Source organism: Sinocyclocheilus anshuiensis, unplaced genomic scaffold, assembly GCF_001515605.1.
Source record: "Sinocyclocheilus anshuiensis isolate Anshui unplaced genomic scaffold, SAMN03320099.WGS_v1.1 scaffold2562, whole genome shotgun sequence".
NCBI lineage: Eukaryota > Metazoa > Chordata > Actinopteri > Cypriniformes > Cyprinidae > Sinocyclocheilus > Sinocyclocheilus anshuiensis.
The window spans coordinates 82221-96467 of record NW_015549777.1 but is presented as its reverse complement, the minus strand read 5'-3'; the positions used below and the strand labels follow the sequence as shown (position 1 = coordinate 96467).

The window sequence follows — 14247 nt, the reverse complement described above, 5'->3', positions numbered from 1 at the left end:
ACAATTTGTAATATAACTCCGACTGGATTCGTCTGAAAGAAGAAAGTCATATACACCTAGGATGCCTCGGGTGAGTAAAACGCAGCTTCATTTTCATTTTTGGGTGAACTAACCCTTTAAGACCTCTTTAAACTGTTTTAACTTTTCAGTTCTTATTAAAAAAAAAAGTTATAATAAAAATGTGGGTTTACATATAAATATTGTTCAGATGACAAAATAGACTCGTAATGAATGTTTTGTCACTCACAGAAAAAAAAAAACATGACATAACCATCAATCTACATTGTGTTTGATTACAAAACAAATGCCTGTTGAAAGTTTGAAATGAGTGCTTTCATGCCATGACATCATCATGCCTCATACCTCTCTAATGGAGGGATCAGCAGCTGACTGATTTGTTGAAAACATCACATCATGTCCTGACTTTTATTTCCATATGTTTTCCTAGAGTTGCTGGGCTCCACAAAGAGGCTAAATGTGAACTACCAAGACCAAGAAGGGTAAGTTCTCACATTTTCCACACAGTTGGTCCAAATTGTGGAGAACAAGGAAATTATGTATTATATATGTAGTTTCCTTGTTTTCCACATATGTATATAGAAGATTTTATTATTATTTTATTTTTTTTACTGAAGATAATAGTTAATGTTAGTGCATTGGACTAAAAATAAAGCTTTTTAATATAAAGCATAAGCTTGTTGTAAGGTGCAATGTGGCTTGCTGAAAGAAAACAAGCTGACAAAAAGACTCAATTTGTTGATAATATAGCAATGAAATGTGAGATTTACCAGCTATTTTTAAAAGTCTGGTCATTTTTGACCAAGAGCACCAAATTAGGTAAAGGATTTTCTGCACAGCACAAGGGATAAATATACAGAAATGATAACATTTTGATGGGTTGTTTTGTGAGTCATCCAAACCTGCCTCCTTTACAGTAAAATATTTATGCAGTAAACTCAGAAAATTTGACTCAAATTCTCAAATGTATGAGTTTTGCATGTTTATAACTGTTGAGAAGCAGATTGAAGCAAACAGAGTACATCAGACACAGCTACACAAAAGCGTCGGTCACATTTATGCTACTCATCAGAACATTGCGTGCATGTCCCACCTGTTTAAACACTGGAAATGTGCTGTTGTATCATGTTGACATCCTTCTTTTTTACTAGAAAGTGGTATATGTGGCTGTTGGTCCAGTTAGCAGCACGTAAAATAAAACTTTTATTCAAATTCTGAATTGATTATAGCCTAGAAAGCGATCAAATAGCGCTTGCATATAATCACTAAAAAGCTGTCACTCACTTCAATTTATCGCAATCTTACGATGTTCCTTTATAATCAGTGAAGCTTTCTGAACTGCAAATAATATCTTATTTACATCGTGTCTACGTGTGGCAATTAGCACTGATTGAATTCTGAATGCATGAGAGGTGGCAGCCCAATCTATTTATATCTTTATTAATATCTTAATATATTATTATATCTTATATTAACCATTTGCACACACAAGCATTATCCGGCTCCGCTCCTCCCGACCGCAGACGCAGGTTTACAAGCCACTTTTTCCTGTGTTTTTCAACCAATTTCTTGACTTTTTCCTCCTTATGAACAACACATTTTCGTACACGATAAAAGCTCCTTGTGGTTTCTCGGTTTGGTCGATTTGAGCATCCATAAACAACGCAAAACACCGGCATTTTGAGTTTTGTTAGTGATTTCGATGGAGAAAAATCACTTCCTGCCCTCCAGCTGCATTTCGCACGTCATCAGAATCACGTGATTGCAAACAACCTATTGGCCATCAAAAAACCAATATCGGTCGACCACTAGTTGTGTTGTGAGTATTTGCAGAGCGTTTCTTTATTTGGTTGTGTTGTGAGTATTTGCAGCGCGTTTCTGTTTTTGCAGCGCATTTCTTTATTTGGTTGTGTTGTGAGTATTTGCAGCGCGTTTCTGTTTTTGCAGCGCATTTCTTTATTTGGTTGTGTTGTGAGCATTTGCAGCGCGTTTCTTTATTTGGTTGAGCTGTGAGCATTTGCAGCGCGTGTGCTGTCAAATTGATGAAGATGTTTTCTTTAATTTGCAGGTGTTTTTCTATTTGCATGTATTTTTTCATTTGCAGCGCGTTGAGCTCTCTCGGTCACTGTAACATTGATAATATCAGAGTGCATTAAAGAGATCCCAAAAATGAAAAAATGTAAAATGAAATGAAAAACCCCAAAAATTCTGTCATTAATTACTCGCCCTCATGTCGTTCCAAACCCGTAAGACTTTCGTTCATCTTCGGAGCACAAATTCATATATTTGTGATGAAATCCGAGAGCTTTCTGACCCTGCATAGACAGCAACGCAACTGACATGTTCAAGGCCCAGAAAGGTAGTAAGGACATCATTAAAGGGGTCATATGATGCGATTTCAATTTTTCCTTTCTCTTTGGAGTGTTACAAGCTCTTGGTGCATAAAGAAGATCTGTAAAGTTGCAAAGACTAAAGTCTCAAATCCAAAGAGATATTCTTTATAAAAGTTAAGAGTCAACCACGCCTACCTAAAACTAACACGCCCCCACATGTCTACGTCACGATGTGGGAAGATTTGCATAACGCCGCCCAAATGTTAACGCAAAGAAAGAAGGCATAACTTTTATTCTTGCTGTAGTATTGTTGTTGCCGCCACTGCCATGTCGTGAAGGCGCTGTGTGTTTAGTTGTGAAAGCGAAACTACTTTGTAGAAGTAGACATGAAGACATGACTAGAAATCAGTGGTTAAGTTGTATTTACAACACTGTTCCAGAACAGTTCAACCCAAATAATCAGATGTGTGCAGCGCATTTTATGGAGGACTGTTTCCTGATCCTGTTAGAGTAGACTACAGTGCCGGCTGTTCTGACTCACAGACTGTAAGTACGTTTTTTTATATTTAAAGAATTTGCCACTGACGATTCAAACGCGAGTTTTGAGCAGTGTAGAGTAGCAAATATCTGTACGTTCATTCTGCAGTGCATGCTGGGAGCTAATGTTCAGGACAATATTGAAACTATTTGTTAAGACATCTCTCTTAGGCTATTTGGGACAGCATTTGTGGGAATATTATTTGTTAACATGTGTTTTTATGTAATTCTCATTCTCATTTCTGTGACTCACTAATCCCTGTTTGCTGGGTAAAGTCTAATTGCTTTTGTACAGTGTGTGCTGTTGTTGAATCTGGGGTCCCATTAGTCTTGAGAGACGAAAGTGGCAGAAAGTTGAAAGCACATCTCCATGAAGTTGAGGGCCTCACATTAGCATGAGCGCTAATTTGTGCTTTTGTGAGCAGCAGGAGAGGAACTGAGAAACCGGCTCCTGAGGGACCTGCAGCTGAGGTGGAGGAAAAACATTTCATTATTCATCACTGCTACTGGCGCTGTTCGCTTTCTTTCTTTCTTTCTTTCACTCATTTGTTCCTTTTGTTCTTTCTTTCTTTCTTTCTTTCTTTCTTTCTTTCTTTCTTTCTTTCTTTCTTTCTTTCACTCACTCATTTGTTCCTTTTGTTCTTTCTTTCTTTCTTTTTCACTCATTTGTTCCTTTTGTTCGTTCTTTCTTTCTTTCTTTCTTTCACTCATTTGTTCCTTTTGTTCGTTGATTTTCTTTCTTTCTTTCTTTCCTTTTGTTCTTTCTTTCTTTCCTTTTGTTCTTTCTTTTCTTTCTTTCTTTCCTTCCTTCCTTCCTTCCTTCCTTGTTCTTTCTTTCTTTCTTTCTTTCACTCATTTGTTCCTTTTGTTCTTTCTTTCTTTCTTTCTTTCTTTCTTTCTTTCTTTCACTCATTTGTTCCTTTTGTTCGTTCTTTCTTTCTTTCTTTCTTTCTTTCTTTCTTTCACTCATTTGTTCCTTTTGCTCGCCTTCCTTTCATCCATCCATCCATCCATCCATCCAGCCTTCCATTATAGTATCAGGAACTTCAAATCATACTGCCATCTGTATTATGGGAATAGTATATAATAATTTGTCAAATCCTGGTGGGATATTTTTAGCATGCGCAGTAGATGACATACTGATGTGTTTAAGAAGTTTGGATCAGATAGTGTGTGCTGTACCATAGACTGAACACAGCATTCTTCAGATATGTGTCATATTAATCATCAGCGTTACTCACTCTCAACATCTGTGGCTTCTGAACAATAGCCGCAGGGTGCTTTTTTCCATCTCTTATTTGTTAGTTTCACAAAACTCTCATATGATTTTAAACCCTCATAAGATTTTAACCAAGTCCCTGCTGAAGCTTCAGTATTGGGTGTTATTTTGGTGTATGGTCTCTTTGGGAGATGATATGTGTGAAGTTGTGCTCATATATGAGATAAAGGGGTCGGTTTGTCTTTTCTGCATGAAAGGGCTTGTAGGAGCACCGCAGCAATGCAATGAAGGAGAAGACTGGAGGAGGTGTAAAATGGGTTCAGGGAACCTTACGTGTCCTAACCTGGAAAAACCTTTAAAAGTAATTTGTCTGCCCACACTGACTGCAAAAAGTTGATGTTTAATGTAAAGTTATGAGGAACATAACCTTAATCGCATGTTGACATCACACACAATGGGTATTTTCTTCTTTATTTTAGGTTGAACTTTGTTACTCAAACAATCCTGAAAAAAGTCACCAGATTTTAACATGATGATAATATGAAATGTTCTTTAAACACCAAATTAGCATATTAGAATGGTTTCTGAAGGATCATGTGACACTGAAGACTGGAGTAATGCTGCTGAAAATTCAGCTTTGCCATCACAGGAATAAATGACATTTTAAAATACATTAAAATAATAAAATAATTTTAAATTGTAATAATATGTAACGAAATCACAGGTTTTACTGTAATTTGATCAAATAAATGCAGCCACGGTGTGCATAAGAGACTTTTCAAAAACATTAAAAATCTTGTTGACCCCAAAATTTGGAACAGTAGTGTGTCATATATCCTGTTTAAATATATATAAATATAAATATGTTCAATTAATTAGTTCATGATTTAAAACTTTTGAAATTTGAATCATATAGTAACCGTTGAAGAAGTAATGTCCTTTGGTTGATTTCATCAATTTGTTCACTGTATGGTGTGCACTCTGTTTAGGCCCTGATTCTCCTGTATTTTAGGTGTTTTTTGGTAAAATCAGGTTTTGACAAGTGCACTGTAAAATGCACGAATGTCTCACCCATCATTAAACTCAAGTCAGAGGGATTTTATGGTGATGTTGTTGAGTTACACTTATGGACTGGAAAGGAATTTCTCTGAACTGATCCTTTAAACTGTTAAATAAATACTGAGCAACTTGAATTGGAGCATCATTGAACCTGTCTACGCTGACACCGGATGACAGTATTGTGCAAAGCAGAAGCTAGCTGCTAGTGAAAACGGACAACAGTTTCCTCTCTAAGACAAGTACGTCTAATTTTGGTATTCTCTTCCTGTGATATATTTTTAATACAAATTATATATTTATCTACCGCAGACAGAAGTGCTTTGTTGGGATTTGCGCGGCTCCGCCAGATTCAGTTTCAGACCCTGGAAACAATCTGAGACTGCAAGGAAAAGTCAGCTTAATCTATGGAGCTAATTATATGCTTATTAGCTGCACTGACACATTTTAATAGCCATTCCTAGAACTGAGCGTGAGGATGTTCAAAGGTTTGCCAACTAACTACATGACCACATATTGTCCCATAGATTAGTAACTGCTAAGCATACTTGTCATCACAGATTTGAGAAATGATAATCCTGTAATTCAGCTCTTTCACTTACAATAGCAATCCCTTCAATATATCATATCTCTAGATCTGTCTCGAACATCACACTATTTATTACATTTAGGACCATGACTTATGTATGTATGGAGAAGATGCAGCTTTATTAGGACTAATCCACATTGGTTGAGTTCAATCCTTTTAAATTATGTTAAGAAATGTTCTTTTATTTATTCTTCAGTCGTCTGTTCCCTCAAACACATGCATATTTTAGGAGCTGGAGTGACTGTGAAAGCAGAGATCTGTCTTCTAATTGGGCAGTGAGCTCTAGCTGTGCCATCAGGACTGATCACAGTGTTGTACTCAGTTGAACCCTGTGACAGAAATATCACCAGACTGGCCAAACATTTCCCTCTATCACACCAGATGGAAAAATTAGATGCATATTTGTCATATTCTGTTTGTAAAAATGAACGAAGGCCTTTTTTGATATATTGATTCAGTATGGCTCATCATGACATAAAATACACCATATTTTTCATGTTTACAGTTTATTACTATTCTTTCTTAAATCGGAACAGCTGCTGTTTTGCCAAATGTTTTGTGAATATAAGCAATAAGCCATTCAGTTTAGGGGTCTAGGTAGCTTTTAACATTTTGTACATTTTAACATTTTAACATAATTTTTGTGTAGTTTTCAGGACTGTTTCTCTGTTCTTCAGTTTTTCAGCTCTTCATCATGCGGCTCTCACTGGCACCACTGACCTCTTGTCTCTGCTGTTGGAGGCACAAGCCACCGTGGACATCAAAGACAGCAATGGTGAGACACTTTACCATTTTTATCCATGAGCCAATGAGTTTGTAAAACATTTAGAATGTATTTCCTTACTTTACTATCTTTTGTATAATTACTTTTTTTTTTAATAACCTTTTTGTTTTCTGATAAGGTATATAATTCAACAAATGCAAGGTCCAAAAACAACAGTATAGTAAATAAAGTACATTTAAATATATAGAATATATTAATAAGTGGGCACAAAATAATGTAAAGATATCAAAACTAAATATCCCTGATACAATGATAGCTGATACCTGATGAAACACTAGAAGTCAGAAGATCACAGTGGTCATGCCATATAGGCATAAAGACAAATATATAAAATGAAAAAATAAAAAGTTACAAAAATATTAGGGCTGTCAAATCGATTAATTGCATCCAAAATAAAAGTTTGTGTTTGCATAAAATATGTATGTGTACTGTGTATATGCATATATATAAATACACACACATACTTGTGTATATTAAGATATATATAAGTTGTGTGTGTATATATATATTTCTAAAAGAAATATATGTAATACTGTGTGTGTGTGTGTGTGTGTGTATATATATATATATGTTTATTAAATATATACATGTGTGTGTATTTATATATACTGTACATATAAATGTATACAATACACGCATATCATGTAAACACAAACTTTTATTTTTGATGTGATTAATCACATTTAATCAATTTGACAGCTCTAAAAAATGCTTCAGAGCATAAGGCCAGTAAAAAAGTGACCATGGTCTCAAGTGTTCTCATATAGGCTTCCGTATTTTTTTCTTTATCATCTCCAAAGCATAATCGAAAACATCAATACAACTGGAAAACTGTACAATTTCAACTGTATTTTCCCTCACATTAACTCTTTTTGTCCAAAATATTAATAATAAATCAATGAATTGTTTTTTTACATAATATCCAGAAAATATATGAAAACGGCGAACGTTATACTCTCCATGTATCCTAATCTATGTTCATGTTCTGTACGTGTAATATTGTGAAAGTTTTGTATTAATTTAAAGATATTTTGTCATTTACTCATTCATATGTTATTCCATACTTATTCTATGAATGGTGACCACAAATGTTCCTATCCCCAGCCACTTTCATTGTATATGAAAGAGCAGCATTGACATTCTGCTAAACATCTTAGTTTGTATTTTGCAGAAGAAACAAAGCCATGCAGGTTTGGAACAACATGAGAATCTTTGGGTCAATATCTCTTTAATGTACCATCAAAACAAATTGGATAAAAAGTCTATAAACAAATTTATACAAATAGTAATTTATTCAAACTCCAAACTTGTGTTGTGGATGGGCTAAACATAGACAAGCTAGGTAGTCACAATTTTTCCCATTTCAACAGACAAATGACTGCACCACCAGAGAAAGAAGCCCTGTATGTTTCCAGTGTAAAAGAACAAGTAGCTGTGAAAATAATGATTTTCTGCTCACTGTTGTAGGTATGCGTCCACTGCACTATGCTGCCTGGCAGGGGAAGGCTGACTCTGTACTTATGCTCCTGAGAGCCGGAGCTTCTGTGAATGGGGCTTCACAAGATGGACAGATCCCTCTCCACCTGGCTGCACAGTACGGACACTATGAGGTGGTATGTAGCACACTGCTCCTCCACTATTGACCAATTTGTGCCAGTCTACACTGACAAAAGGGAGAACAATGTCGAAAGTCAAATAGGTTTCAGACTTCCACCTATACCACGATCCATTGTATAAAAATAGGTATGTTTGACAGGTATGGTGGGGACTTGATGTACTGATGTTGTCTGGGCTGCTTAAAGTGACTTCCATCCAAAGAATGACTTAAAAAACAATCATAGAAGTGCCCAAGCAATGTGGGAAATACATTGTATTCCCATTACAAACTCTGGATTTGTATTTGTTGTATCTAGTGATGCACCGAAATGAGTTTTTTACGGAAACTGAAATTTTTTTCATTTTAGCCAAAAAACAAATATTTTATAATCAATTAATTAAATGTATTTAATCATCAACACTCAAATCAAAAGTTGTATATAATCATTTTAATTACAACAACTTTTAATTAACAACTTTTTTGATTATATAATTGTTTCTACTCTAATTCACTCTTGAAAAATAAACTTTTAAATGGTAATGAAATTAACATTTGAGCAGTAATAAAAATTAAACTCTTAACAGCATGTTTTCATGACAGATTTATTTAAACTTACATTAAATAATGAAGGCACCAGGTTAAATAATATATATAATATAGTGCAAATATCTAGCTAAATGCTTCTCTCTAGAGTTAATATTTCTAGCTAACTAGCAAACTATGGGCATTGAATGGATTTCTTGAGGTAAATATAAAGCCAGGGCCATTGACGTGAAACCAAAAATTTGTTTTCGACAAGTTATTTTCGGTTGTCGAATTTTCAGTGCATCACTGCTTATGTCACTTACTAGTATCTTCAAAATAAATGAGCAAAAAGGCTGAATGCAGCACTTTGATAATGACTCAGGAATGTGCTGTGAAAACCAAAATATAGCTTTTGAGGCTGTTTACAGATCTCTGGCAGCTAGATAAAAAGGATACATACTGTTTCATGTTTTCTAAAGGAAAAGGAAGGAAAATGCAAGACGTGTCGTTGCACGCTCGAGGCAGAAAAGAGGTCCCCTGCAAAGATAGCATTACTTTGCAGGTCCAGGGCTTTGTTTCAAAACAATGCATTTTTTAGTTAACCTCGCTGTGTATATGATACCTCTCAGAACCAGGTTAGATTGACCAGTTGTTTGGCTTGAAATGCAGAGTATTCCCTTTCCAAATGGCATACCCTTCCTCACAAAACATGTCACAGGGTATAATGTGTGCCATATAACGCAATAATATACAGTATTTATTTGGAGTTTCCCCTCTTAGTCCATGCCCTTTTTGGATGCTCTTTCAGTTTTTCATATATGGATAGATTTAAACTGATATGGCTTTTGACATGGTCTTCTATTGTGTAATCGCAGAAACCTTATGTAGCCAGACACATCCTCTCTGCCCTTTCACAGTATCTCTGTGTGTCTGTGTCTCCCCTCAGTCTGAAATGCTACTACAACACCAGTCCAACCCCTGTACTGTCAACAAGGCCAAGAAGACCCCTCTGGACCTGGCCTGTGAGTTTGGCAGACTCAAGGTGAGTCACGAGAGTGTAGTTACAGTACATCAGTTGTGATGTTGTAACTTGGACCTGCTGCTGTACCACCTCAGTGGGATTAATATGTGTTTGAATTGTGTTAGTCTCAAAAAAGCATACTAGAGTTGCCAATGTGGTGTAGCAAATAGAGAAAGATCCTGACTACATCAAACAGAATGAAGTTTTGTTAATGAGTTAAAGGCTTATTCTCACACTATATTAATAATTACTGAGTGAAAATGCCGGATTTAATCACAATTAAGAGGCAGAATATTCAGTTTGCATTTTTAAAGACTAACAAACACAGAAATAAAAATGTTATTACATTTAATGGAAATAAGCTTTTGGGTCTTAAATTGTCTCCACACTAGTGTTAATTTTGTCAGCTATTTTCATTTTAGTCTTAGTCTTAGTCCCGGGCTAAAATGTCCTTGTTAGTTTTTATCATATTTAGTCAACCTTATCCTATTTAGTTTTAGTCAAGTTTTAGTCGACTAAAAGTCTCAACATTTTAGTCTAGTTTTAGTCCAAGAAAACTTGACATTTTAGCAATAAGATTATTATTAATTAACCGTACAGCAGTATTAATTTTGGCAGCCATTTTTAATTTAGTCTTGCTCAAATGTACATTTTAGTTATCATATGTAGACAAACTTGTCCTGTTTTTGTTTATTCAATGAAATGTATGAGCATTTTAGTCAGGTTTTTTAGTCAATGAAATATTAGTCACATTCTCTTCATTCTGTATAATCGTTAAACTGATAAAAAAAAAATTTTTCTCAAAATTATAATCGTAATGATTGTTGTCATTTGAGAAATTTACTTTTGCATTTCAGGTATTGCACTTTCTCCAGTAAGCACAAATCAATAGAATGTGGACACATACATGGTGTATTTTACCTCATCTAGTGTACTGATTTATTATAGGGTTTTTATTATATAAATCAACACCCAAACACTCATGCAATCTCTCTGTCTACATTATGAAAACAGCTAAAACAAACGAAAAATATTATAATAGTGAAATTCCTAGTAATTCCACTAATTCCATAATTGCAATAGTCTATTTCTCTATTAAAACAGCAGCGATTGAGTAAGTGTATTTATTCAGCGATCACAATCGCAAACAATATGGTGAGATCTCATGATCGACAGAACACCGGCTGAATGACGCTTTCATTTAGATCGCTAAACTCCAGCTTGTTTGTTTTTCAGATCATCTGCGCTTCCGCAATGAGGAGTGAGTGCGTGCGCATGGTTGCCAGATTGCTTAAAATAAGCAAAACACACCGGGCAGAAAATGTATGAATTTAACAGCGAAGCTCTGATTCGGGGATTAGAACTCTTGATATCTGGCAACTGCACTCATGAAAGCTCGCGTTTATTTTACGAAAATAAAAAGAGGTTTTTGGTAAAGTTTTTATCTTTTTGAATACACTTTAGTCTCGTCTTATTTCGTCAACGAAATTGCATGTTGATATAGTCTTAGTTATCGTTAATTGACCTTATTGTAGTCTCGTTTTAGTCATGGGAAAAAAGCTGGTCAATGAACATTTTTCATCATAGTCTTCATTAATGAAATTAACACTACTCAACACACCCATTTGTGTTCAACTAGATAAAAGTTTTGTTGGTAGTAAAATTATTTTATTTAGCTTTATTTGTATATATATAAAATGTGTATTTTTCACTCAAATAATTACAAAGAAATGGCAAGTAACACATTAAATTAAATCTGAAATTTTAAAGTAGAAAGACTGAAATAGTATTTTCTTGTAAAACAAACTCCAATAATCTTTAAAATAATTTCCAATAAGTTTGATTAATCTGTTTTAACTTTGAAAAATAATTTTTTACAATTTACCTTTGCATCATCTAAAAGAATAATTTAAAGATAATAATTAAAGAGTAATTTTATACTATTGTTGAATGTAATCTTTTGCAAATCTCAAAATGAATATCCATTTTACATTCTGTGTATTACAGTTTAGTGATGCCTAAATGCATTTAAAATGATTGGGTTTAGTTTTTAGTGTTTTTAGTTTTTTGACAAAATAGTTTAGAATATATTATTGACCATTTATTGGTTATCGGCCATAAAGTTTAAATAATAAAGAAAAATTTAAAAATAAAGTTAAAAAAGTATTTTAATATTCATGTAATATTGATATTTCATTTAACAATATGTGGATATTATACAAAAGTAAAACATGACCAGAGAATAAAACCAGCAGACATGAAATGACATGGGTGCAGTGGAATTGTTCAGCTATTGGTATTTCTGCGTCAATATAGTTAGAGCTTATCTGATTTAAAATAGCTGTGCCCTTTATAACATCCATCCGAGTTATCCCAGTCTCAATGCAAGCTCATAGTGCTGAATCTATTTCCACACTGCAATCTCTATTATAATTATGAGCAGGAGTTCATGACATAACAGAGCTTGAACGAGGTCTTGTTTATTTTGGTGAAGACTGTATTACATATGCATTCAGCGGCAAAGAATATCAGTAAGCTCATACAAACTGCCTGCACAAGCCCTAAGGTGGGCGAATAGAGATGAAAGGCTTTAAAAGATGGCTTTCCTGATGACAGTTAAACTAGATTTGCCAGGGTGAACTACTTGTATTTAATCTTTCGCCCAAATCATTTGGAATTATAGAATGCAAATGCTGCAGAGAGTCGGGCTGATGGAATGAGTCTAATTTAGCAGCACACCAGCGAGTCCGTTGCTGGGCTGCAGGAGGATTCTGCCCCAACTGGAAACTGAATTCCATTTGACAGATTCTCAATGCCAGGGAGTACAAAGTCAAATGCCTGGGCTGACAACTCAGGCTGGTTGCGTTCTTGTATTTTACATTGGCAGTGACATCTTGTTTAGACATTAGTAGGCAAAACTGGAGCACTTGCTGACTGAAAGTGTTCTAGTTTTGGATGGCTTCCTCACTGTGTCTTAATTCTTTACTCCAGGTGACCCAGCTGTTGTTGAACAGTAACATGGTGGTAGCTCTCTTAGAGGGGAACGGCAGGGATAACACCCCCCTGCATCTTGCTGCCTGCAATGGTCATAAGGACATCATCAGGTCTGCTTCTCACTAACCCCTTACTTTTATATCCTGTTGTGTTTTTCTACATCTTCCTTTCAGTCTAAATATTTGCTTTTCAAACTGATGTAGAAATAGTTTCACAGAGGTACAGTAAGTTTGTTTAAAAACCTACTACTGACATAGGCAGGTGTTTTTAGTAGTGCTGTCAAATCGATTAATCACATCCAAAATAAAAGTTTGTTTACTTAATATGTGTGTTTACTGTGTATATTTATATGTATATATAAATACACACAGTAAACACACATTATACACACAAAATCTTGTGTTAACACAATGTTCGTGTGTACGGTGCATATTACACACACACGTAAATATTACTTAATTATTTACGTGTGTGTGTATATATTTATATATATTTATGTATGATTCATATTATATATAAATATGAATATATATTACATATATTTCTTAAATATATGCATGTGTGTATATTTATATATAAATATGCACCATACACACACGAACATTGTGTTAACACCAAATTTTATTTTTGGATGCGATTAATCACGATTAATTGATTTGACAGCACTAGTTTTTAGCAATCGAACCATATTGGAACCTTGAAAATGAGGTTAACAAACAATTAAATAAAACGACAAAATACCCAGTTTTTAATTACACCAGTTTATTCAATTTTAGGTATTCTCGATAAACTTTTGTCAATTTCAGTGGAAAACAAGTAGATTTATAATGATTGTTTTTTTTGTTTGTTTATGATTAACATTTCTATTCTATTCTATTCTAAGTTAAATTAAATAAGCACTATTATTATATTATAATTAAATATGTTAACATTTTTTTGGGTAATTATATTCATTTTAATTATATATATATATTAGGGATGCACCGATACTGGTATCGGGCCCGATGCTGAGCTCCTGTACTCGTTAAAATGCCCCGATACCAAACGCCGATACCACACAGCATGTGTTAAGTGCCATTCAAGAGATTAAGGATGTCTACGAAGTATATGTATGCAATGAATATAATGTTAAACATTCAGTATTGATTGACTGTATAGCTGATGTGCGCGAGCTAAGCAAAGCACGCTGAGTGGATTGAGCGCGCGGCGGCGCAGATGCGCGAGCTTGTCGAGTGAATATACCTTTCTCACAGACATCACTGGAAAGTTTGTAGTTCGGTCGGATACGTCAAAAAGAAGTAAGTAAAACAATGCACAAGTTACTTAACGGTAGGGAGAGAGAGAGAGAGAGAGAGCGCAATTCTGTTGTGTGATCTTTGATGTTCACTCACTTAGCACACGCATCATTTGGATTAAAACTAAATCGTAAAAATAAGACCATTTATAGTGGCATTCACTATAAACATCATTTATTTTTAACCTTAGGCATACACGACTTTCTGGCGAAAGTGAATCTAGCAGCCTGTGTGAAATGCGCTAGGCTGTACTATTCTGCACCAGTACAAATACGTGCA

General features: G+C 34.7%; 1 protein-coding gene across 4 annotated transcripts in view; it reads left to right on the top strand.

Annotated features, from left to right (window-relative positions):
* Nucleotides 1–14247, top strand: part of LOC107660851 (CASK interacting protein 2) — a 66188-nt gene that overhangs the window by 20289 nt on the left and 31652 nt on the right. For all 4 annotated transcript variants that reach the window (XM_016450275.1, XM_016450277.1, XM_016450276.1 and 1 more), the window contains exons 3-7: nucleotides 449–500; nucleotides 6430–6527; nucleotides 8004–8149; nucleotides 9605–9700; nucleotides 12671–12783. In XM_016450275.1, the coding sequence (XP_016305761.1) occupies nucleotides 449–500; nucleotides 6430–6527; nucleotides 8004–8149; nucleotides 9605–9700; nucleotides 12671–12783 (505 nt within the window). The remainder of the gene's footprint in view (nucleotides 1–448; nucleotides 501–6429; nucleotides 6528–8003; nucleotides 8150–9604; nucleotides 9701–12670; nucleotides 12784–14247) is intronic.